We start from the raw sequence: 23,757 nt of genomic DNA, 5'->3' as shown, positions 1-23,757 counted from the left end.
CTCCCTGTATTTATAGAACTGGTTATGAAGCCTCCTTACTCTGGTATGTATATACTCCCTCTCTCACAGTTTATAAAGCACGCGCGTACCCCTAGGTCGCAAATTTGATCAAGTTAGCATTAGTTATATGTTATAAAAATTATATCATTAGAAAGTTCAGATGTTCTATTTTCTAATGATATAATTTTTATATTATATAATTTAAATTATATAGGTTAAATTGGTGACCTAGGGGTACGCGCGCGCCTAATAAACTGTGAAGGAGGGAGTAGTAGAGTAGGTATAATGGTAGATAGCTAGTAGGTACTAGCATACATGGATATAGGGAGTCAATTGGAACCACCTGAATGTCACAAACAAACATTTAGAAAACACATGTCTTCCCCATGATCTTACTGCCCGATGCGATAACCGAGCTCTTAATCGTAAACCTAGAGGGAGGAAGGATGAAGCTTGTGCAGCTTCCACACACACATGGCACATCACGTAGAACTATACAACAAAATAAAACCACGCCAGCTACTCTGCCCCCATCTAGAAGAACAGGAAACGCCCAGATCGTCACGGGTGGACCCAGCTGCAACGGGATCGCGCCTTCGACTGCGTTGTCTGACAGCTGGTACGGACCTCCAGGGCAGTGAAGAGAGGCGGAGCAACGCTTCAGGGCGGTGAAGAGACGCAGAGCAGCACTATGTGGTCCGCCGTCACCACCCATCTTTGTCGTCTTCAGCTGCACCACTCTGTCCAGAACAGCTCGGGGGACTTGGCCTGGAGGATGTCAGCATGCGCAGTGACAAGATTTACAGCATGTTCATTGTGCCTAAACGATATTGCGAAATTTAATGTCAACAAGCCGGCAGAATGATATGTTAGAAATTCAGAGATAACAAAATCAGGCCTCAATAAACTTGGATTTGAGATAGAGTATTTGGCTTTTAACAACATAACCTAATACTTAAGTAACATATTATTAGACTTTCAAAGGCATGTGTTGTATCTCACTGGTACAAATTCAAATACCATGTTCGTTTGTAAAACATTCTTTGTTGTGGGATAGGCAATGGAGGATCTGGAAAACAAAAGAAATGAAGAATGACTGAAGAAAATAAGATTTGCTAAAGATAAAAGTGTGAGAAAATAACTTAAGATATAATAAGAAATGGATTGACTAAAAATGAGAGAGAATGCAAAATTGTTGTACAAAACTCATAAGAAAGAGTGAATGAGCTCATAAGGACCGAAGAATGAGATCAATATGAGAACATGGCATATATCCCGAGATTATAGAAGAGAAGAAAAGATGGAGAAAATGAGCTGTGATAAAAGAATAAAGAAAATGATCAGAACATGGCAAAGAACCCTATGAGAACAACAACGAAGACGAACTCAGATGATATCTAAACAAGACATGCGCTTCATTGAACAGTGGAAGTAAAACAAGCTGTGGACTTAGTGCGAATTAGTGTATACAGAGTGATCTGAACTATATCTTTTCCCAAACCGGCAATAAGCTAATATGAGGTGCGAGGAATTAGTTACCTGGATAAAACTACCTGGATAAAACTAATGTCGACCATGTTAGCAACCATTGCTGGTGGAAATGTGAGCGACATGCCCAAGGTGGCTACCAAGGAATTGGTCCAAACAACGGAAAGAGCCGTGCATATAGGTTCCCTAGTCAAAGCACCATATTTACAAAATATTCTAAAAAAAACATCACCATTCATTTAACGCGTACCTGAAATAATACCATTTGCCAGCACCACCTCATCCACTTCAGCTGAGTAGGGCATCGTAAAATTTGGCTCAAACTAATGCGTAGTGCAGTTAATGGCCATACTACAAAAATAGAAGTAATGCAGTATATCAGTATATTCAGACCAAATCAATTATAAGCACAAAAATATTGTGGTTGATCAGAACTACAGAAGAACCTCAATACAAAACCTATTTGCCGAACAATTAACCGGGGTACCAGCTATAAATACATGCAATGTCAAACAATTTTGTGTTAAGGACCATACTAGATAACAGTTTGGATCATGAATAAGCGACTTCAACGGCAGTTTCCTAGTTTCCATATTATATGTGTTGTTTATATCATAAATATTTGAAATTTCAATGTTGTTGAGCAATCAAATTTACACGATGGGAGATCTTACCAATCTACTAGACAAGACAAAGAGCACAAAGTACAAGAAAGCCAAACAGTTTTGGACATCAACCTTTTTTGATCCTTTCCCTCCAACAAAATGAAGGCTAAGCACTAAATTGAAGAATTGAGAAATTCAGAGATGAATAAATGAAAAAGCAAAATGTAGACTGAGAAACTAAAAAATGAAATACTAAATTAACTAAAAGATAGTAAACTTATTTACTGAAAAAATGAAGAATGAACGTGTAAGAAACTGGTAATAAAAAATAAAGACTGAGAACTGATCAAGAATAAGAACTGATTTTGACAGAATGATAACTGAAGAAAAATAATGGTGAACTGAAGAAATAAATAAACTGGAAACCGGGGACTAAAAAAAAGATAATGTTGACTGAAAACTGGTGAAAGAAAATGAAAATTGAAATATATAGAAAATGAGCAAATTAAAAATAAGTACTGAAATGTACACTGCGTAAATACATAGAGAAACTGAAAATAATGAAAATTCAGGGATTTAGTGACTGAAAAATTGAAATACTTAACACTGAGTGACTAAAGAAAACGGATCAAACAAAAGAGTGACTGAAAATTAAAAAAACATAAGGCGGAGACTGGAGAAAGAAGAGAAGAAACAATGACCGTAGAAACTGATAAACATATCTAATGAAAGAATGAATAGTTGATGATTAGTGAATGGAAATATTGAGAATCTGAGAAGCTTGATACTGAAAGACTGAAGAAAAATGACTAAACTGAAAGGCTGAAGATTCAAGCTATGTTTGTACCTTGGTGTTCATTGCAGAAATTTCACATCTAATTTTAATAAAACCCGCGGGCGAAGAAAAGGCGAACCAAGAGTAAGTAGAAGAATGCAAAAAGCTATAGAAAAGACAACTGCCATAGACTTAGTGAATTAATGAAGCCTGAGGACAAAACTAGGGATTTCAAGACTAAAAGGCTGATGAAGGAGACTGAAACACTCATGAGACTCAATTATAGTAACTGAAGTGCGCAGGAGACTAAATGAGCTATTCTAAAAGTTCATAACTTATAGATTATTGTTCTTCTATAAGATTTTCTTACACCTGTGGATAATGGATAAACATAGCAAGTAGTAAACTCAAATGCATTGATGACTATGACAATATTTTGATCCATATAAACTAAGATACAGTGCAAGAGGATTATTCAAAAAATCATCATGTTCATTCAGAAAACACACATGAACGTGTTGACCATGATGACGTATCTGATTCCGACCACTGGAATCACTCCGCTCTTTTATCTCAGCCAACGGTCTAGTTGTCCCTTGCATGCATCCACAGAAGCAGCAGTTGTAATCCAACAGTGACAAGTGCAAAACTATAACACTTACAGTAACAAATTCCAGTTCCATTAACCACAGAACCCCAATTTTGGTGCTCAAAAACTAATCAAAGTTACAAGGTAGTGTGAAATGAAGGATAATAGCAAAATGTAGCGGACACAATTTCAGCCTATCACAATTACATATTTCAATCATCTCCTAAAAAGTGTGAAATGAAGGACAAGAGAAGGAATCAATGAAGGTCACATTGGGCTCATACCATCCTTCAAGACCTCAGGTAAATGATCCATTCCATCCTAAGAACATAAGACAATAAGACTGTTTAACCCATTCATGGAACCGTGGCAAACACTGGTATCAGAGAACACACAATTAAACATTCAAGGCCACAAATCTGGCAAGGGGATGAATACGATATGATATGATGTAGGTGTAGCACCACAAGCCAAACGGAGGAACAGAATTAGCGCAATTGAACCGTGACGGACCAGAGAAAGTAAAGACGTAAGAGAAAAGTAGAGGTTAAATACATGCAGCTCGGGTTCGTCGTTGCATCAGAAGATCCCTGTGGTCCAGGGCTCGTCGGAGGGCGGCTCGTAGCTCTCCGGGAGGACCTGGGCGACCTCAGAGCACCTCCTACCCTCGAGCTACAAACAAAATCAAATAGTACTTATTACACAAGGGGCTGGATTGAAGGAACACAGAGGAAGAAGGAAGGAAGAATACCCAGGTCACCGGCGTCGCACATGCCTCCAACGCTCATGAATCGTCGATCTCTTCCCTGGAGTCGCGACTCTCTACATCGCCGCTAGCGCCTGCTGCGGGATAACCGCTCTCTCCATCGGCGGTCTTCCCATCGCTTAAAGCACGGCCCCCTCCAACACCGGCAAATTTGGGTGCGGCGTCGCTGCAGACCTCTCCGGTCTCCGCCATGGCTTCCACCTCCTCCCCGAGCAAAACGAGATAAAACAGAGCACGCGCTGACTCAGCCGTGACTCGTGAGACAGAGAAGGAATTAGAGAGACAGCTGCACTGAGATTCGGAAACACATCCAACGGCCCAGAAAAGTGACTGTTTGCCAATTGTAAAACAGCTAGCTGTTTAATAGGAAAACTGTCCCAAACCCTCAAACCGAAAAACCATTTGCTCCTCCTGCCCTGTTCCACGAATCGTCTCCAGCCCGAAATCCACACCAGTGACCAGTGAGGAGGGCACCGGAATGACCCGCCGCCGCAGCCTGCGCCTCCGTCCTCAAATCCAGGCGAGTCAGGATGGCGCCGGAATGGCCATCCGCCGCAGCCCGCGCCTCCGTCCCCAGATCCACGCGGGTGAGCAGGGCGCCGGAGTGACACACCGCCGCAGCCCGCGCCTCCATCCCCAAATCCAGGCGAATGGGGATGGCGCCGGAGTGACCCGCCGCATCCGTCGCCGCCGCGGCACCTCTCCGGCGTCGCCTACCTCCCTGCCGGACGACGACGACATGCTCCGGGAGATCCTCATCCGTCTCCCGCCACTGCCATCCTCCCTCATGCGTGCATCAGCCGTCTGCGGGCGCTGGCGGCTCCTCGTCACCGACCCTAAGTTCATCCGCAGCTTCCGCGCCCACCACCGGAAGCCGCCACTTCTGGGCGTCTTCGAGATCAGCGACCAGGGGATCGTGTTCAACCCCATCCTCGACACTCCCGACCGCATACCTCCTCAGCGCTTCTCCCTTGGACGCTACACCGGCATCTGCGAATTGCTCGATTGCCACCACGGTCGCGTTCTCGTCAAAGACTGGGCGTGGGAAGAGATCCTTGTTTTTGATCCCATCACCCGCCAACCGCACAGTGTGGCCGTTCCTCCAGATTTAGGTTTCCCCTTCCTTCACGGGGCTGTGCTCTGCGCTGACGGTGATCAGGGCCACGTGCACGGAGGCTGCTACCTGAGCCCCTTCAAGGTGGTCATGGTGTCTGTGCACAGCCAGGGTACTCGAGCCTGTGTTTACTCCTCAGAGACTGGCATATGTGGCAATCTCATCTCAACAGAGGCTCCGTGTGAGGATATTGGTAAATCTGCAGTCCTTGTTGGTAACTGCCTTTACTGGCTGTCCATCGGTGAAGTTATTGTGAAGTTTGATTTGGATGAGCACAGCCTAACTGTGATCAGGGGCCCTTCCGTTACAAATTATATTCCCTATGACAACCGTCAGATCATCGAGGTTGAGGATAGCACTGTTGGCTTCGCCATATGCGATTGCTCATGTTTCCAAATGTGGCAGATGAATGTCAATGGCCATGGTGCCACATGGGTGCCGTGGAGGACCGTTGAATTTCATACCATTCTTGGATTCCCTCCTCGGATTGAAGGACAGGTGGATATGAAGGGATATGATGAGGACACTGGTGCGTTCTTCATATATGTGAACTCTGATGTATACATGGTTCAGCTCAAGTCTAGGCAATCCAACAGACTTCCTTGGACTCATCATTTCTCTTCCTACCATCCTTTCAGAAGCTTCTATACACCAGGTGATTGCTCATCCTTAGTCTTTATATTGTAGGAGTAACCTAATCCAGTTACGTTCCGTACATGTTTGCTCAAACATCTTCATTGTGCTTCTTAGGTCACTAACAACTTAATCTGAATCAACAATTGTTCCCTTTGCTGTATATACACACACTTAACTTATAGCTGTTTTCATTCTTGGGAGATCTAAATCGAGTGACAAGTGCGTTAAAATGTACAATCAAATGTCTATTAGTAAAATAATTGGCTTGTTTGGATGCACAAACGTAGTTACATTCTTATCCGATACTTTTATTTGTTCTAGTCTTGCTTTTCTAACTAAAATATAACAACTCCCACTGAATCCCTACTTTCTGTAATGACATTTGTTTTCCTCGAGCATAAATGATATTTTTTTGTCACTTTTCAAAGTCCCTCCTACAAGTGATTAGAAATTCTATAGCACACAAAAAGAAATTGCATTTCTTGGCTCTAACTAGGCTCCATTTATTTAAAACTGCATATCCCAAAACACTTTTGTTGGTAGAATTTATTAGTTTGGCGTGTTTAGTTAAAAGAAATTGTACTTCTTTGCTCTAATTAGGCTCCATTTATTAAAAATTGCATACCCAAAATCACTTTTGTTGTTAGAATTTATTATTTTGGCATGCTTAGTTTTGTATGCTTGATGCGATAGGGATGAGTTTACATCAGATAAAATCTAGAAAATGTATTGGGTTTTCTTATCAACTAAATTCTTCACGATGAAGTAGCTAAGCATATTGTCTTCAGAAATATTTCTTGCATTTACAATAGATGTAGTTTGTTTCATTTATTACTAATTCAGAGAGCTATAAATCATCTACAAAATGCAAGTTACAGAAGTTAGTTATTTGAATAAACTTGTATTTTTCAGCTGATCTATGTAACAGACTCATTGTTGCCTTCTCCATCTATATTTTCCTCTGAACTGTTACTAACTTCCTGACTTTATGCTTTTAGGCACAGCAATTGTCGGTGGTTCTAATGGAGCTGAATTTTTGCATAATTCTTATGATGACTGGCAGGTTTGATGTGCTGAAATGGTTCCACAGGTAAGAAGATATTCTGAATATAGTTTGCCAGATTTGAAATGTTTAATTTTTTCTATGGAAAATATCCAGCTGTCAACATGGGTACCATGCACTCACAAACTACTATCCATTTGGCTATAGGTATTATTTACACATGTGAATAACACAAACCGCAATTAAAAGATGGTGATGCAAAGATAAAATGAACTACTCCCTCCATCCCGAAAAGGATGTCCCAGATTTCTCTAAATTTGGATGTATCTATACACTAAATAGTGTCTAAATAAATGCGAATTTAGACATATCTGCTACATCCTTTTCGGGACGGAAGGAGTACTTCTTTGGTTCATAAATGATATCCAGATACTGAATATGGTGATGTCAAGATAGCTTGACATCCCTAGAGTTCTCCATTGTTTAGCTGTTTCATAATCCATAATCTGATAGCAATAGATTGCTCCATGGTTTTTGAGTCGCTGTATAGTTGTTGTATAGTCGCTGTATAGTCGGTGAGTTGTTTTCTCAAAATCACGACGACTCGCGACTTATGGCGACTACACAGCGACTTTCGTCGACTATAGAACGAGTCACAGCATTGGTGAGTCACTTTTGAGTCACGACTCAAAAACCTTGGATTGCCCCTTCTTTTTGGCTTTGACTTGGGGGTAGAAACCACAGCTTTTCCTTATCTTCCAACAGGAGCTCCTGTAGGCAGAAGCCCTATATATATTAGGTACTCAATTTTTTATTAGTTTGTTATAAACTTTGGTTGCAGCATTCAAGTCCTTGAACACAACAAATTGCAGTGTCCAAAGGCTTCAATGATTTATTTTATTGTGATAGGTATTCGTTGGATATGTAGACAGAAATATGTTTCTATTACAGAGCTGCTCCCTGTGTTGCTGACCTGATAGCGAAATTATTTCTCCAGGTGATGGAATGGCTGCTGCAATTCTCACTGAGTTTGTTGCATCGCATCATGTGGTTGGCGTGTTTATATCGTTATCTGAAAAAGTTATCATGTCTAAGTCTAGCCAAGTTTCTAATTTAGCAAGATCTTTTGAATACCATTGAGGGAGTTTTAGCTTCTCGGATATCATGTCAAGTCAGGTTTCATCGTATTTACTCTTTTAATATGGTTGTGCTTGGCAGCTCTTTTCAGCCATGAGAGTTTCAGTACCAACTATGATGTAAATTTATATGTTTGTGTATGCTCTCCAACTGTGGTGTGAAAAGCGTGTCAGCACTGTCGATCTAATATGGCCCTAGTGCCATGTTTCTCATGGAGCTAGTAGGAGGAACTACTGTGGAGAGGTTTGGGGCTGAGTGAAATAACTAGTGCACTTCTGGATATATCAAGTTGCTTCAGAGTTTTTACAAAGCAGTTATGCTGGGAATTTATTTATTCTAGTCGGAAGAAATTGTTTAGTCCTAATGTGATATACATGGAAGAGAATTATATCCTGTCAGCATCCATTCGTCTTAGTATGATCTTGGCTAGGCTATAAATAAGTAAAGCTGGATAAGCGAATCCAAGTAAAATGGTGATCATACATAATCTTTGGCTATCCAAATGAATCCCACCTGACATACAGGGTTTTCGTTTCATTTCCAGTCTGCAAGCTAGACTGAACTTAATGTAGCTGAAACTGGGAATGTTGTGACTGAAACTACGGTCTCAGACTTAGCAAGTTGTTAACCCTGAGGCTGAGATTACTACTGCCGTCCACTTCTCTGCATATTATCCGTTCATATACAGCTGAGACCTCAGGACTCGCATGGTTTTTGGAGCTATTTATTTATTTAATTACCGATGATCAAGTGGCACAGGTCTTGAGTACAGCGTGTCTACTGCCTAAAATCACATCATTATTCCTATGACCGTTATCAGAACAAGACAAGTAGATTTCCAATGCATATGTAGTATCATTATAAATGTATTGAGCTTTTAGGCCTTCTCCAATGTTTGTCTCTTGGAGCGATATCATAGGCAAAGTGATAATGTGGCACCCTAATTAAATAGATAGTTGTTGTATCTTAGTTAAGATACAACACGTACTTGCACGCATCTAAAATACATTTATAAGCCACTCACATGCATGCACGAGCCTAAAATCATTAAATTTAGATATAACACACAAAAAATATATATTATGGTAGTCGTTTCTTAAGATTACTCATAGTGGAAGTAACATAGGTAGTAAAGGCATGTACAATGGTAGGAAGACAAACCTTCTCTTAGTAGTACATGTCACCTAGAGAAGAGGATAAATATAAGTATTACACTGCATTATCTATTATTGTCATCTCTTGCAATAATGAGAACTAATTATTTTTAGTTGTAAATTATGTGACTAAGGGAAGATAAGTGTTACAATAGGGGAACATTCTCTTTACAATGGTAGAGAAGGATCAGCTAGAGAAAGCATTAGATATAAGTCATACAATGTATTATCTCTTACAATCATCTCTAGCAATTAATATGAATAATTAAATTTTAGTATGAATTTATTGCTAAGAGAAGACATATGTGATACAATGGAGAAAATAGTCTCCTCTTATTTTTTAAGAGATGATCCCTTAGCAAAGGAAGACAACCTTCTCTCTCTTTATTTCACTCTCTTCCAACTAAGCAAAAAGCCGACGCGGCATCTCTAAGAGAAGGCTAACATCATCTCATTGTACGTGCTCTTATTTTGTAAGAGATCATCTCTTAGATAAAGGAAGACGACATTCTCTTTCCTCCTCTCTTCTTCAACTAAGCAAAAAGCTGACGTAGCAAGCGTAAAGAAAGGCTGACGCCATCCCATTGTACATGTCCTAACATATTCCTACATTAAATGCCAACTAAGCATTTTGGTGACATGGCAAGTTATTAATTGAAGAAAAAGAGGGTTGTGGTAACTAGCTATGTTATGATCACATTACACATTTCAAGACAAGATAAGTCTATAACCTAATAAATATAACTTGCATGACACCAATTTGTACTCACTAATTACTTACTTGTACTCACTAATTTGTAGGATGAAAATCCTTCGAAAGGGAAATTCTAATGAGAAGAAGAAGGCAAGAAGAGAGATTGCATCATCGGAGGGATAAGACAGAACTGAGAACCTACAGGCATGCATCATCTTCTCTCCGTGTCGTCACCGTCCATTTGTCGGTGGAGAATGAATCACGAAAACAAGGCACGTAGGTTCTCAGTTTGGGCAAGAAATCTAATCTAATCTGTATAGAAAAGACTCGCGGAGTCGCCGGCGTATCATCCCTTGCCATATACTGGCCGTCGTGATTGCCGACGCCAAAATAGCGCCAAAAGATCTGCTAAACAAGTTCCCCCGGAAACATATCCACATATGGAGGGAGGGAGAGGAATCACAGTGGAAAGTAATCGCATGTTTCCATATCAATGCAACACCCGGCCACACGTACCATCCCTATTTAACACCCCGAGCGCAATGCATCGCACCATCAGCCAAAACCCAAAGACGCAAAAGCTAGATCCCAACAAGGATCAAGCAGTTGTACGACCGATCCAATCCAGCAGCAAGCTAGCAGCAATGGAGGCGAAGGCGGCGAGGAAGAGCGGGGCGTACGTGACGTTCCTGGCCGGCGACGGCGACTACTGGAAGGGCGTGGTCGGTCTGGCCAAGGGGCTCCGCGCCGTGAAGTCGGCCTACCCGCTCGTCGTGGCCGTGCTCCCCGACGTGCCCGCCGCGCACCGCCGCTCCCTCGTCGACCAGGGCTGCGTCATCCGCGAGATCCAGCCCGTGCTCCCGCCGGAAGGCAGCCTCACCCAGTTCGCCAGGGCTTACTACGTCGTTAACTACTCCAAGCTCCGCATCTGGGAGGTACGCATACATACTTGTTCAATCGCTGCACACAAACAACACTGAGTCGTCGCGCTGGCATACATTGCATCATATAATTTACATGGAACTTTCGTGATTTAGTTTGTGGAGTACGAGAGGATGGTGTACCTGGACGCGGACATCCAGGTGTACGGCAACATCGACCACCTCTTCGACCTCGACACCGGCCGCTTCTACGCCGTCAAGGACTGTTTCTGCGAGAAGACGTGGGGTCACACGCCGCAGCACAAGATCGGGTACTGCCAGCAGCGCCCCGACAAAGTGTCATGGCCGGAGAAGGAGCTCGGCCCGCCGCCGCCGCTCTACTTCAACGCGGGCATGTTCGTGCACGAGCCCAGCCTCGCCACCGCCAAGGACCTCCTCGATAGGCTCGCCGTCACGCCCCCAACGCCCTTCGCCGAGCAGGTATGTCACAGTGTTCATGCATGCATTGGTTTTTACGTGGGGCGGCACCTAGTGTTGTTATGATCAATGAACCTGAAAATGTGCAGGACTTTCTGAACATGTTCTTCCGGGACATGTACGAGCCGATCTCGTCGGCATACAACCTGGTGCTGCCGATGCTGTGGCGGCACCCTGAGAACGTGGAGCTCGGCGAGGTTAAGGTCGTGCACTACTGCGCCTCGGTACGTACCAAGGGAACCTTCAGATCCACATCGTAATTGATACTCTTCTCAAGTTTAACATATGTATAATGCGATTGCATGCAGGGTGCGAAGCCGTGGAGGTACACCGGGGAAGAGCCGAACATGGACAGGGAAGAGATCAAGATGTTGGTGAAGAGGTGGTCGGACGTGTACAACGACGAGACCCTCGACTACAGCTACAAGGGCGCCCCCGTCGCCGGCGATGACCTGGACGCGGCTCTCGCCGAGGCTGCTGGCGGCATCAAGTACTTCCCCGCCTCTTCGGCCGCGTAATTCGTCCGTCTCCTTGCCTGCCGGCTGGTTCAATAAAATTTGGTTACCTTATACACAATGCATGCATGTGCACTACATATATAGCGTACGTGTCTGCTCGTTTTGGTTTTGTGGATCCGTCGCTACTTTCCAGATAGTATGAACTGTGTGTAGCGCAGTTCACTCTCGCAGGTTTTATTCAGTTTAGTAACGTGTTCTAGTTTCTTATTCATGGAGAGATTTTGATCGAATTTGTGATCGATAACATATGTGTTTCTAAGTGTTCATTTAAACTACATAGTTCATCAAACATACTCCAACGTAAAATCATACTAAATCAAAGGAAACCATTCTCATAATATCCCTTATATAACAGGCCACCATGGTAATGCTCTATCCAATACTAGCTAGTACTATAATTATCAACTATTAGGCCCAACACCATCGCAGTTATTTGTAAAAGATGCATCTACCGTCCTCCAGTGTGGCTAATATAAGAATATGTATTTGATTTTAGTTAAAATTATTCATCATATGCTAGCTTCGACCTCCACTGTGCGCATTAGAAACTCTACAAGGCCACATACTACAATGTCCGGCTTGGGGCCCAACATTTCATTGGCCCAGACTAGAGGCCCCATCTAGTCTTTCTCTAGGGTCTAGCCTGTTTTGATTGATGACTAGTCGATCGTTAAACCGTTGGTGCATTCACTATGGTTGACTAGCAAGAACAAAAAGCTCTCTACCTCTGTTATAAGCATAAATACATCTATTACAACATTACTTGTTCGTAAACAGTATCAAAATATCACAATTTTTTATTTTCAACACTTTGAACATGAATATTTCCGAGTCAAAAAATGCTTGATAAAGAAAAATAGTAATATTTATATTCTAATTATTTTTCTGGCAACATTCTGAAGGTACATATAACTCACTAATGGTTGCTTTGAAACTTGACTCGCGACTAAGCATTGCATAAGTAGAAAATTTATATTAGAATTATCTTGATGGCTAAATATCTCAAGTTATGGGTTATGACCCTCTTAGAGATATACTTAGGGCTACTTAATAGCTCACCTCGGTGAGAGCTGGAACCCGTATACTAATGTATTGGCTTTAGGAGTTTAGGTTATAAGTATCAAACCCTACAATACACAACATTTTTATTTTGTAGGATATTGTAAACAAATATCTTATCTCTAGAATTCTCTACCATTTACCATAAATCAGATGTTTATATTTCTTCTAAAACAATCATGGCAACGGTCTTCTTATAGGTAAAAATGGTAGTGCCTAGCCATCTTATCACGGGAAGTATTTCTAGAGATTGTAATATTTCTTGATAAACAGAGACAATTGGTTTCTCGAGAAAAAAGAAACAAAAATAGACATCACTATTAATTTCGAATTTGTTGATCCAAAAACTTAAAGTCGTGTACAAATATCTGATTTCATATAGCACAAGCCTATGACCTTTACCTTCTACTATACATCTGCACGCACCCTCTCGCCATCTTATCATGTCTCATGTTTCTCTTATGAATCTATGATCCTTCATCTAAGCCGTGGATCAGGCGATGAGCCCTTGAGGGTGGTTGACTGGTCGGTCGCCATTGTTTTCAAGCTTCTAAGTTACCCCTCCACTTTTACTCCTTTATCGTTCTCCCTATTTTACTAGCCGGTCCTGGTACTCCTTTTTTTCAGAGTGAGGAGGGCAACATGGCATTCCTTGCTGGATTTTGATCAGTCGCTTGAATGGGGACAGAGATTTGGTGCACATGAGCTCCAGTGATCCTTTTTCAGTAAAATAATTAAAAATCATATATTTAAGTTTCAGAAAAATCTGAAAATAAATCATGATGTAGTCAGTATTGTATCCCACAAACGTGTAAATTCTCAACTGGAAATAATGTGTATTTTGGGCTGCACAAAAATAACAAATATGTAGATCTGAGTATAGTGATTCAAATCTCCAAAAAAATTCAAAATTTGTCATTTTTGTGTAGCTCAGTAAACAAAACATTTGTAATTGAGATTTTATACGTTAGTGGAATACATCATTGGCTACTTTTAGAATTTTGCTACATAATTTTTTGAAATATATAAATATAATTTTCGAATTTTTTAATACACTGAGATCACTGGTGCCCATGATTCAAAAGAACTTTTCGCTTGAATGGGTCATATTTGAAATATAAGGGCCTGCGTGCCTGGCCCGGGCAGATGATAGTTGAAATTACCAGTGTCGTTGGGCTCGATCCGTAGGTTTTCTTCTGCTAGCTAAACCGAGTTGGGTACAGTTATTCAATTTGATCAGCCTGAGAGTGACATCTATTGAACCTATAGTTATTCCTTCTTTCATGCAGAAAGTCAAAAGAAGCACCTTTGATAAAAGCAAAGCATGCTGCGAGGCATCTGAACACAGGTAGGTCGATAGATCGGATTCAGCTGTCAGTCATATCCACCACCTATATGCACACTCTCCATGATACTTAATTGTCGTAGCCGACGCTGCCATTGTCTGATTGTCGTCAGTGAGAATAGAACGAACGCGACAACAGGGGTAGGACTAGGACTAGAGCATTTGCTGGTGAGCCATCCCATTAAGTATACCGTTCCTCGTTAATTTCGAAGCCGTGTACATAAGCGGTATAGCTTGCATCACTTGGAGGGGTATATACGTGCGCCCTCTGCGATCTACTTTATCAATCTGAAATCTAAATAGCAGGCGACCTCTAATGGTAGCCGTCCGATCTTATTAATTCCGATGTGCACTCTGCGATCATCTTCGGTCCTTTGTTTCAGAGGTCGGAGCTAGCTAGCCACGTAACGAGCAGGATGACGCATGACATCTCAACGGCTTACGGCTGGCCCGGTTAATTAGTTAGCGCGCCACATACACAAGCGCGGGACTACACGGACTGAACAAAGTGCAGCACAACTTACATGTACAGACTAAATGATTTCTTCATTCATTCTTTGACATTTTTTTTGCATGTAATCTCTGTTTCACCTCATACACTCTCTGCCATCAATTTATCCACCCATTTGATTTGTAAGACTAATTTTAAAATGAGTGTAAATGTCAGAATAAATTTCAAAATAATAATCCGTTTAAACACGTATTTTATTCCATTGATATCTTTTAAACAAGCGCAAAATTAGCAAGATTTCATGTAACGTTATGATAGACAGTGAAACCTACTGAAACAACATTAAATTATTGTGTCTCCGGGTTGTAGTCACTATTGTTTTAATGCAACCATTAGGTGTTTTTCCTTATGATTTTGAACCCGAAATTCGGTGTTGTTTATATTGTTTTTATTAATATATTTTAGTATTTCAGCTGTAATAAAATTCTCAATTTTTTTCTAACCACGATGACCAAGATTTGAACATAGTGAAACATATTTTGTTTCAAACAAGAAAAGAACATAGTGACCAAGACTAATATTTTGTTTCATAAAAAATTTCAAAGTTTCATCAAGCTTCAAAAGTTCATTTTTAAATATTTTTAATACATATTTAATATTAGTCTTATTTGTAATCTCTCTTCATTAGGAACTCAGATATGGAAAAGTTCCTTTAATTGAACTTTCGGTTCAAAGTCTACAAATACTTTAAATTTTAGAATAGGTGTGGGAGAGAAGAGAATAGGCTGTCACACCTTTCTACAAAATCCTAGAGGAGAGAGAGTGTGAGGTTGTGTGTGCGATATACAGTGCACGCCAAATTTGCCGCTGCCATGCTGATGCGAAAAATATACTAGACAATAGAATGTAATTGGTATTATTATTGTGAGAGACATGACTAGTGATGTTGTTTGTTGTTTATTAGTTTGCACATGTACTTATGTTGTTTGATGAATTTCACATTTATGAACTAATAAATTTATAGAATAAAACATAACCATGTCATAAACATAGAAATAAAATTATAACAAGTGTATTAGTCAATGTTGCACAAATTTACAACACTTACAATAGGTACATTAATTTGGACGACGGTTAAGTACTTTTAGCTACTGTAAAACATAATCAAAACACTCAAAGAGGTATTGTCTTGGGACTCTGTCAAGAAATTTTGTCAGGCTAAAAATTATGATGGTGTTGGTCACAAAAACAACCAATCAAGCATGTCATTACCGTCTTTTAGAATGGTCATTTATAGCTGTTTACCGACAAGCAGCTAATTCTATATAGTATTTAAATATTATATCAATGGTATTAAAGTGGCCCAACCGAGCTAGCCCAGAACCGGACCGTGCCCCTCCTCCTCCTCTCTCCTCCCGCTGACGCCGGGGCCCACCTGATAGGTGGACCCCACCTGATAGGTGGACCCCACCTGTCAGGGTCGTCTTCAACCTCCGATGGAAATCCCACGCCGGTTACCACTCGCCGGGAGCCCGACCGGCCCGACCCCACCTGGGCGTCCGTGCCGCTTCGACGTCTGGGCCTATTTATAGCCCTGCCCCTCCTCTCTCGTTTTCCCCGCACGCCCCCTCGAAAAGCGCCGCTAGGCTAAGCAGATTGCTCGCCGGAACGCACCGCTCAATCAGTTAACGTGAGTCCAAGGCTATTTAGAATAACTAATGTCACTAGTTTATACAGAACTCTTCTACCTTCATATGAACCGTTTTCTCTGTGCACAACATTAATTTTACTTATTTATTCATTACATATATATAAGAATTAATAGAATAAGCACGTTGATTAAATATTTAGTAGCATATTTTTGTTATAAATTGTAACTTTGATATCTTGACTCTTGGGATGAATTGGAGGCACATTTAATTGAAAACAAATATGTTATGCCTCTAACTTTTTGTTTTATGAAATTTCTAACAATATTATGTTAAATATAACAAAATCATTGTTTGTAGACTAATCTCTACCTTTTAGAGGTGTTATAAATTTGTGGTGTTTAACATATCCTTCAACATCTTTGTAGTGAAACCCAAAAATATACATGTCTAAAAATATCTTGAGTGAATGTGTGTATTTGATTGTTTAACTCACATGTGGAAAGAAAATTATAGATTGCCTTTGATAGGTGGCTTTTTTTTTTTCTAAAAATGGCTTGTCCTTGAATAGTTGGCAATATATGTTGGTTTTCCCCTTTTTATTGGTCAAAATTGTTCATCGGGGTCTGCACCAAGAAAGACAACATATACCCTAAACCCTAAACCAAGTGCAACCACTTTGACCATTTATATTCATTTAGGTGTTGCCCAAAATCTATGTTTAGAGGAAACCCGGTTAAGTCATTGGCCACTAAGACATTCTTATTTTGGACAATATTATACAAGGTTGTGTATTGTTAAGCTAGATGTATTTCACCAAGCCAAACATCTTCTAAAAATTGAGTGTCTATGTTGTTTCCCACCTTAAAGGAACCCCGGGAATAAAATTCTTCCTTGACCCGCATGAAGCCCTTCTAAAAAGGTGAGTCCGTGTGTTTAACATTTACCTATTATAGGGTTTTAGAGTGTAAACATTTATTTTGACGTAGTCCTTGCAAGAGACCTCACTTATTTTAGAGCGTAAACAACCATTTGCTCAATAAGAACCTTTTTTATCTCTATATATAAATTCTACCCGAGACCCCTTTGGTACCATTGGCGGATTGCATGGTGCTGGTTTGAGCCTAATCTTCATCAAAGATAGAGTTGATGACAACATCGATTTCTATGTAGTTCATGTGCACTTCTTCTCTCTTTTCAACAATACGGTTGAAGCCTTTGATGATAATTCTCCATGCATCGGTGCTTTTAGATGCATCCTCATATTGGTTCTCCAAATAAAAAAATTAGTGTCTTCATACATTGGAATGTATGGGCCCACATGTTAGGGTTAGTGGTGTATCCTGTATTCCTCACTGCGTGGTGCCGTTTACAATTCACATATCTAAGACTAGGGGGTAGGAATATTCTTATACTGTTTCCAACGAGTCCACCTCTTATACATATAAGATTCCTAGTTATTTAAACTAGTTTCCGGGATATAGTCTAGATCAAACTACCAACCACGATATAATTTTTATGTTAATGGAATCTACCCCTTCAGTCCCCTGAACATGCACCAGGCGTCATGCTTATGTATAAATTCCATTAATCATGCATGTCGCTATTAGGGTTGTATCCTAATCCATGACCAGGTTCCTTCCAATTATCAATGTCCCCGGGTAGTCTTTTTAGTATAATTAACAAGTTTACTGTATTCGATTGATAATCGAAAGGCTTCCTTAAGCTTCTGATACTTAAGTACATTCCATCAAGTACTATTTAATTCCATGCCAAGTATATGTATGTTTCCATAATGAGGTATTCCAAATATGAAATAATTCCAAGTTATTTTGAATATAGTTGCAGGAAACATAATTCCAACACCACATAGTCTCTTTGAGTTGACATATGTTTCTCCCTTGGCGGTTAAGCTAAAAACAATAGCAAGGGGCCTAATTAATCGCCCTCTCTTCTTGATTTTTAAGCAAATCATATGTATGTACCACTAATTCCTGAGAATATTTCTGATTTTCCACATTTTGCATATAATGAAGTATCTAGACTTGAAATGTTTACATTTGTTTTGAGTAACAGTTGAAATGTTACACATGTACATCCATACAAATAGACAACATCGAATATTAATTAATTGATATTTCTATTTTCGTGCCCTCGGGTTCTTAGTTATACTCAGTTTTTCCCAGCTCCTTAGTTTTTCCTCACTTTTCCCCAAGCTCTTGTCTGAAACCCGCAGAAGGAGCTTGGACGGGAGGATTCCCGTTAGTTGACCGTTCCGTGCTGACGTGTGTGGCTGCATCATGTGGGGCCGCGTCGCGTGGGGCTGGTAGAAAGAAACCCCGTGGGACAGGACGAGACCGTGTTTGGTTGTACATGAGCAGGAGCTGGGTTATGTCTCTCTCGACCCAAACTGGTATTTTTAAGAGCATCTTTTTCCCTCTTTCTCTCTCTTTCTTTTTTCACAAAATTATTATCAATTCTAGAAAATCTTCCATTTCTGTCTTTCTTCAATTATTTGTGCCTTTTGGCCCTCGTTTTTTGCCCCATATGGCAGCAAATCTAGTACTCCCTCTGGTCCATATTAATGACCTCACCTATCTTGGTTCATATGTACTCCCTCCGTGCATGTATATAAGATGTTTTAGTTTTTTCTTTGATTCATCTACTTTAGTTTGTATCTTGTCTAGTTTTAGTGTGTAGGTTCACTCTTTTTAGTTTGAATGCAGTCCGCTCTAAAAACATCTAAACAATCTTATATTTCTAAATAGAGTGAGTATCTAGTTAAACCTAGAAGCAAATCTCGATGCTAATGTACGATAAATTCACACCGTCATAATAAATCGACAAAACAAAGTAGGGCCAACAAAGTATAGTAGAATATAGATAGATAATAAGCTGGATACAACAGCCAACATAATAACAGGTTCTTAACAAAGGCAGGCCAATAACGAGGTTCTTCACAACACCAACATAGTAACAACAACAAAAAATAAAAAACTGCTTTGCAGCAGCACACGTCCTGGACTCCACCTACTCCATTCCCATCTGGCTCTTCCTCCAGTTGTTGCTCCCATGTACCTTGATCTTGGGCACCTTGGGCTTGATCGGAGGCATGCGTCCGGCGGCGATTTCCACCCGCTGGAAGTTGCGGAGGTGAATGCCGAGCGCCTTGTGCTTGGCGTGGAAGGCGTAGACGTCCACTGTTGCGCCGACATGGGGAAGGTCCTTCCGATGTCCTCGGCATGCGTGAGGAGGCAGTTGAAGTCGGTGCAGCTGATACGTCTCCGACGTATCGATAATTTCTTATGTTCCATGCCACATTATTGATGATATCTACATGTTTTATGCATACTTTATATCATATTTATGCATTTTCTGGAACTAACCTATTAACAAGATGCCGAAGAGCCAGTTGTTGTTTTCTGCTGCTTTTGGTTTCAGAAATCCTAGTAAGGAAATATTCTCAGAATTGGACGAAATCAACGCCCAGGGGCCTATTTTCACACGAAGCTTCCAGAAGACCGAGGAGTCAACGGAGTGGGGCCACGAGGTGGCCAGGAGGTAGGGCGGCGCGGCCCAGCCCTTGGCCGCGCCGGCCTGTCTCCTGGGCCCCTCGCGACGCCCCTTGACCTGCCCTTCCGCCTACAAATAGTCTTCGTCGCGAAACCCCCAGTACCGAGAGCCACGATACGGAAAACCTTCCAGAGACGCCGCCGCCGCCAATCCCATCTCGGGGGATTCAGGAGATCGCCTCCGGCACCCTGCCGGAGAGGGGATTCATCTCCCGGAGGACTCTACGCCGCCATGGTCGCCTCCGGAGTGATGAGTGAGTAGTTCACCCCTGGACTATGGGTCCATAGCAGTAGCTAGATGGTTGTCTTCTCCTCATTATGCTTCATTGTCGGATCTTGTGAGCTGCCGAACATGATAAAGATCATCTATCTGTAATGCTATATGTTGTGTTTGTTGGGATCCGATGAATAGAGAATACTATGTTATGTTGATTATCAATTTATATCTATGTGTTGTTTATGATATTGCATGCTCTCCGTTATTAGTAGAGGCTCTGGCCAAGTTTTTGCTAGTAATCCCAAGAGGGGGTATTTATGCTCGATAGTGGGTTCATGTCTCCGTGAATCTGGGGGAGTGACAGAAACCTCTAAGGTTATGGATGTGCTGTTGCCACTAGGGATAAAACATTGATGCTATGTCCGAGGATGTAGTTATTGATTACATTACGCACAATACTTAATGCAATTGTCTGTTGTTAGCAACTTAATACTGGAAGGGGTTCGGATGATAACCTGAAGGTGGACTTTTTAGGCATAGATGCATGCTGGATAGCGGTCTATGTACTTTGTCGTAATGCCCAATTAAATGTCACAATACTCATCATAATATGTATGTGCATGGTCATGCCCTCTCTATTTGTCAATTGCCCAACTGTAATTTGTTCACCCAACATGCTATTTATCTTATGGGAGAGACACCACTAGTGAACTGTGGACCCCGGTCCAATTCTTTACGTCTGAAATACAATCTACTGCAATTGTTCTACTGTTCTCTGCAAACAATCATCATCCACACTATACATCTAATCCTTTGTTACAGCAAGCCGGTGAGATTGACAACCTCACTGTTTCGTTGGGGCAAAGTACTTGGTTTGTGTTGTGCAGGTTCCACATTGGCGTCGGAATCCCTGGTGTTGCGCCGCACTACATCTCGCCGCCATCAACCTGAAGGAGATATGCCCTAGAGACAATAATAAAGTGGTTATTATTTATATCTTTATGTTTATGATAAATGTTTATATATCATGCTATAATTGTATTAACCGGAACATTAGTACATGTGTGATATGTAGACAAACAAGAAGTCCCTAGTATGCCTCTTAAACTAGCTTGTTGATTAATGGATGATTAGTTTCATAATCATGAACATTGGATGTTATTAATAACAAGGTTATGTCATTGTATGAATGATGTAATGGACACACCCAATTAAGCGTAGCATAAGATCTCGTCATTAAGTTATTTGCTATAAGCTTTCGATACATAGTTACCTAGTCCTTATGACCATGAGATCATGTAAATCACTTATACCGGAAAGGTACTTTGATTACACCAAACACCACTGCGTAAATGGGTGGTTATAAAGGTGGGATTAAGTATCCGGAAAGTATGAGTTGAGGCATATGGATCAACAGTGGGATTTGTCCATCCCGATGACGGATAGATATACTCTGGGCCCTCTCGGTGGAATGTCGTCTAATGTCTTGCAAGCATATGAATGAGTTCATAAGAGACCACATACCACGGTACGAGTAAAGAGTACTTGTCAGGAGACGAGGTTGAACAAGGTATAGAGTGATACCGAAGATCAAACCTCGGACAAGTAAAATATCGCGAGACAAAGGGAATTGGTATTGTATGTGAATGGTTCATTCGATCACTAAAGTCATCGTTGAATATGTGGGAGCCATTATGGATCTCCAGATCCCGCTATTGGTTATTGGTCGGAGTGAGTACTCAACCATGTCCGCATAGTTCACGAACCGTAGGGTGACACACTTAAAGTTGGATGTTGAAATGGTAGTACTTGAATATGGAATGGAGTTCGAATATTTGTTCGGAGTCCCGGATGAGATCCCGGACATCACGAGGAGTTCCGGAATGGTCCAGAGAATAAGATTCATATATAGGATGTCATTTTATGTGAATTAAAATGTCGCGGAAGGTTCTATGGAAGGTTCTAGAAGGTTCTAGAAAAGTCCGGAAGAAACCACCAAGGAAGGTGGAGTCCACATGGGACTCCACCTCCATGGCCGGCCAACCCTAGTGGGGGAGGAGTCCCAAGTGGACTCCCCCTTAGGGGGCCGGCCACCCCCCCATATGGGAGGTGGAACTCCCACCTTTGGTGGGAGTCCTAGCTTGGCTAGGTTTCCCCCTCTTATGGAAGGTTTTTGGTTCGGGTCTTATTCGAAGACTTGGACACCAACACTTGGGGATCCACCTATATAATGAGGGGCCAAGGGAGGGGGCCGGCCACCCCAAGACCACAAGCTGGTCGCCCCCCTTGAAGTGGCCGGCCACCCCCTCCCAAACCCTAGCCGCCCCCTCTCCTCCATATCTCCCGCGTAGCTTAGCGAAGCTCCGCCGGACTTCTCCACCACCACCGACACCACGTCGTCGTGCTGTCGGATTCAAGAGGAGCTACTACTTCTGCTGCCCGCTGGAACGGGAGGTGGATGTCGTCTTCATCAACAACCGAACGTGTGACCGAGTACGGAGGTGCTGCCCGTTCGTGGCGCCGGAACCGATCGTGATCAAGATCTTCTACGCGCTTTTGCAAGCGGCAAGTGATCGTCTACCGCAGCAACAAGAGCCTCCTCTTGTAGGCTTTGGAATCTCTTCAAGGGTGAGACTCGATACCCCCTCGTTGCTACCGTCTTCTAGATTGCATCTTGGCTTGGATTGCGTGTTCGCGGTAGGAAAATTTTTGTTTTCTATGCAACGTTATCCTACAGTGGTATCAGAGCCGTGTCTATGCATAGATGGTTGCATGAGTAGAACACAATGGTTTGTGGGCGTTGATGCTCTTGTTATCTTTAGTTTGAGTACTTTGCATCTTTGTGGCATAGTGGGATGAAGCGGCTCGGACTAACTTTACATGACCGCGTTCATGAGACCTGTTCCTCGTTCGACATGCAACTTGTATTGCATAAGAGGCTTTGCGGGTGTCTGTCTCTCCTACTATAGTGAAGATTCAATTTACTCTTCTATTGAAAACATTAGTATCAACGTTGTGGTTCATGTTCGTAGGTAGATTAGATCTCTCTCGAAAACCCTAAACCACGTAAAATATGCAAACCAAATTAGAGACGTCTAACTTGTTTTTGCAGGGTTTGGTGATGTGATATGGCCATAATGTGATGATGAATATGTATGAGATGATCATTATTGTATTGTGGCAACCGGCAGGAGCCTTATGGTTGTCTTTAAATTTCATGTTGAGTAGTATTTCAAAGTAGTTGTAATAGTTGCTACATGGAGGACAATCATGAAGACGGTGCCATTGACCTTGACGCTACGCCGACGATGATGGAGATAATGCCCGAAGATGATGGAGATCATGTCCGTGCTTTGGAGATGAAGATCAAAGGCACAAAGACAAAAGGGCCATATCATATCACATATGAACTGCATGTGATGTTAATCCTTTTATGCATCTTATTTTGCTTAGATCGCGACGGTAGCATTATAAGATGATCCCTCACTAAAATCTCAAGATAATAAAGTGTTCATCCTTAGTAGCACCGTTACCAAGTCTTGTCGTTTCGAAGCATCTCGTGATGATCGGGTGTGATAGATTCAATAAGTACATACAACGGGTGCAAGACAGTTTTGCACATGCGGA

General features: G+C 41.6%; 2 protein-coding genes and 1 long non-coding RNA gene across 6 annotated transcripts; 2 read left to right on the top strand and 1 right to left on the bottom strand.

Moving 5' to 3' along the window:
* Positions 1–278: 278 nt before the first annotated feature.
* Positions 279–4,480, bottom strand: LOC127340796 (uncharacterized). 4 transcript variants are annotated; one of them, XR_011754725.1, is made up of 4 exons: positions 4,209–4,480; positions 3,378–4,129; positions 1,739–1,839; positions 279–1,674 (listed from the first exon to the last, which is right to left on the bottom strand). It is a non-coding gene; the product is annotated as an uncharacterized lncRNA (long non-coding RNA). The 4 variants fall into 4 exon arrangements; XR_011754724.1 differs by having other exon boundaries at positions 279–1,839; XR_011754726.1 differs by having other exon boundaries at positions 279–1,839; positions 3,742–4,129.
* A 140-nt stretch (positions 4,481–4,620) lies between these two features.
* On the top strand, positions 4,621–8,395 carry LOC127340797 (uncharacterized). The gene is made up of 3 exons (XM_051366540.2): positions 4,621–5,992; positions 6,972–7,063; positions 7,974–8,395. Exons 1-2 carry the CDS (start codon positions 4,702–4,704, stop codon positions 7,040–7,042), a joined length of 1,362 nt encoding a protein of 453 aa, XP_051222500.1. The 5' UTR covers positions 4,621–4,701; the 3' UTR covers positions 7,043–7,063; positions 7,974–8,395.
* Positions 8,396–10,605: 2,210 nt separating this feature from the next.
* On the top strand, positions 10,606–11,837 carry LOC127339094 (galactinol synthase 2-like). The gene is made up of 4 exons (XM_051364991.1): positions 10,606–10,896; positions 10,999–11,322; positions 11,409–11,543; positions 11,628–11,837. Exons 1-4 carry the CDS (start codon positions 10,606–10,608, stop codon positions 11,835–11,837), a joined length of 960 nt encoding a protein of 319 aa, XP_051220951.1.
* Positions 11,838–23,757: the final 11,920 nt, after the last annotated feature.

Source organism: Lolium perenne, chromosome 3 (genome assembly GCF_019359855.2).
Source record: "Lolium perenne isolate Kyuss_39 chromosome 3, Kyuss_2.0, whole genome shotgun sequence".
Lineage (NCBI taxonomy): Eukaryota > Viridiplantae > Streptophyta > Magnoliopsida > Poales > Poaceae > Lolium > Lolium perenne.
The sequence above is the reverse complement of the archived record's forward strand: the minus strand, read 5'-3'. Positions and strand labels throughout refer to the sequence as shown.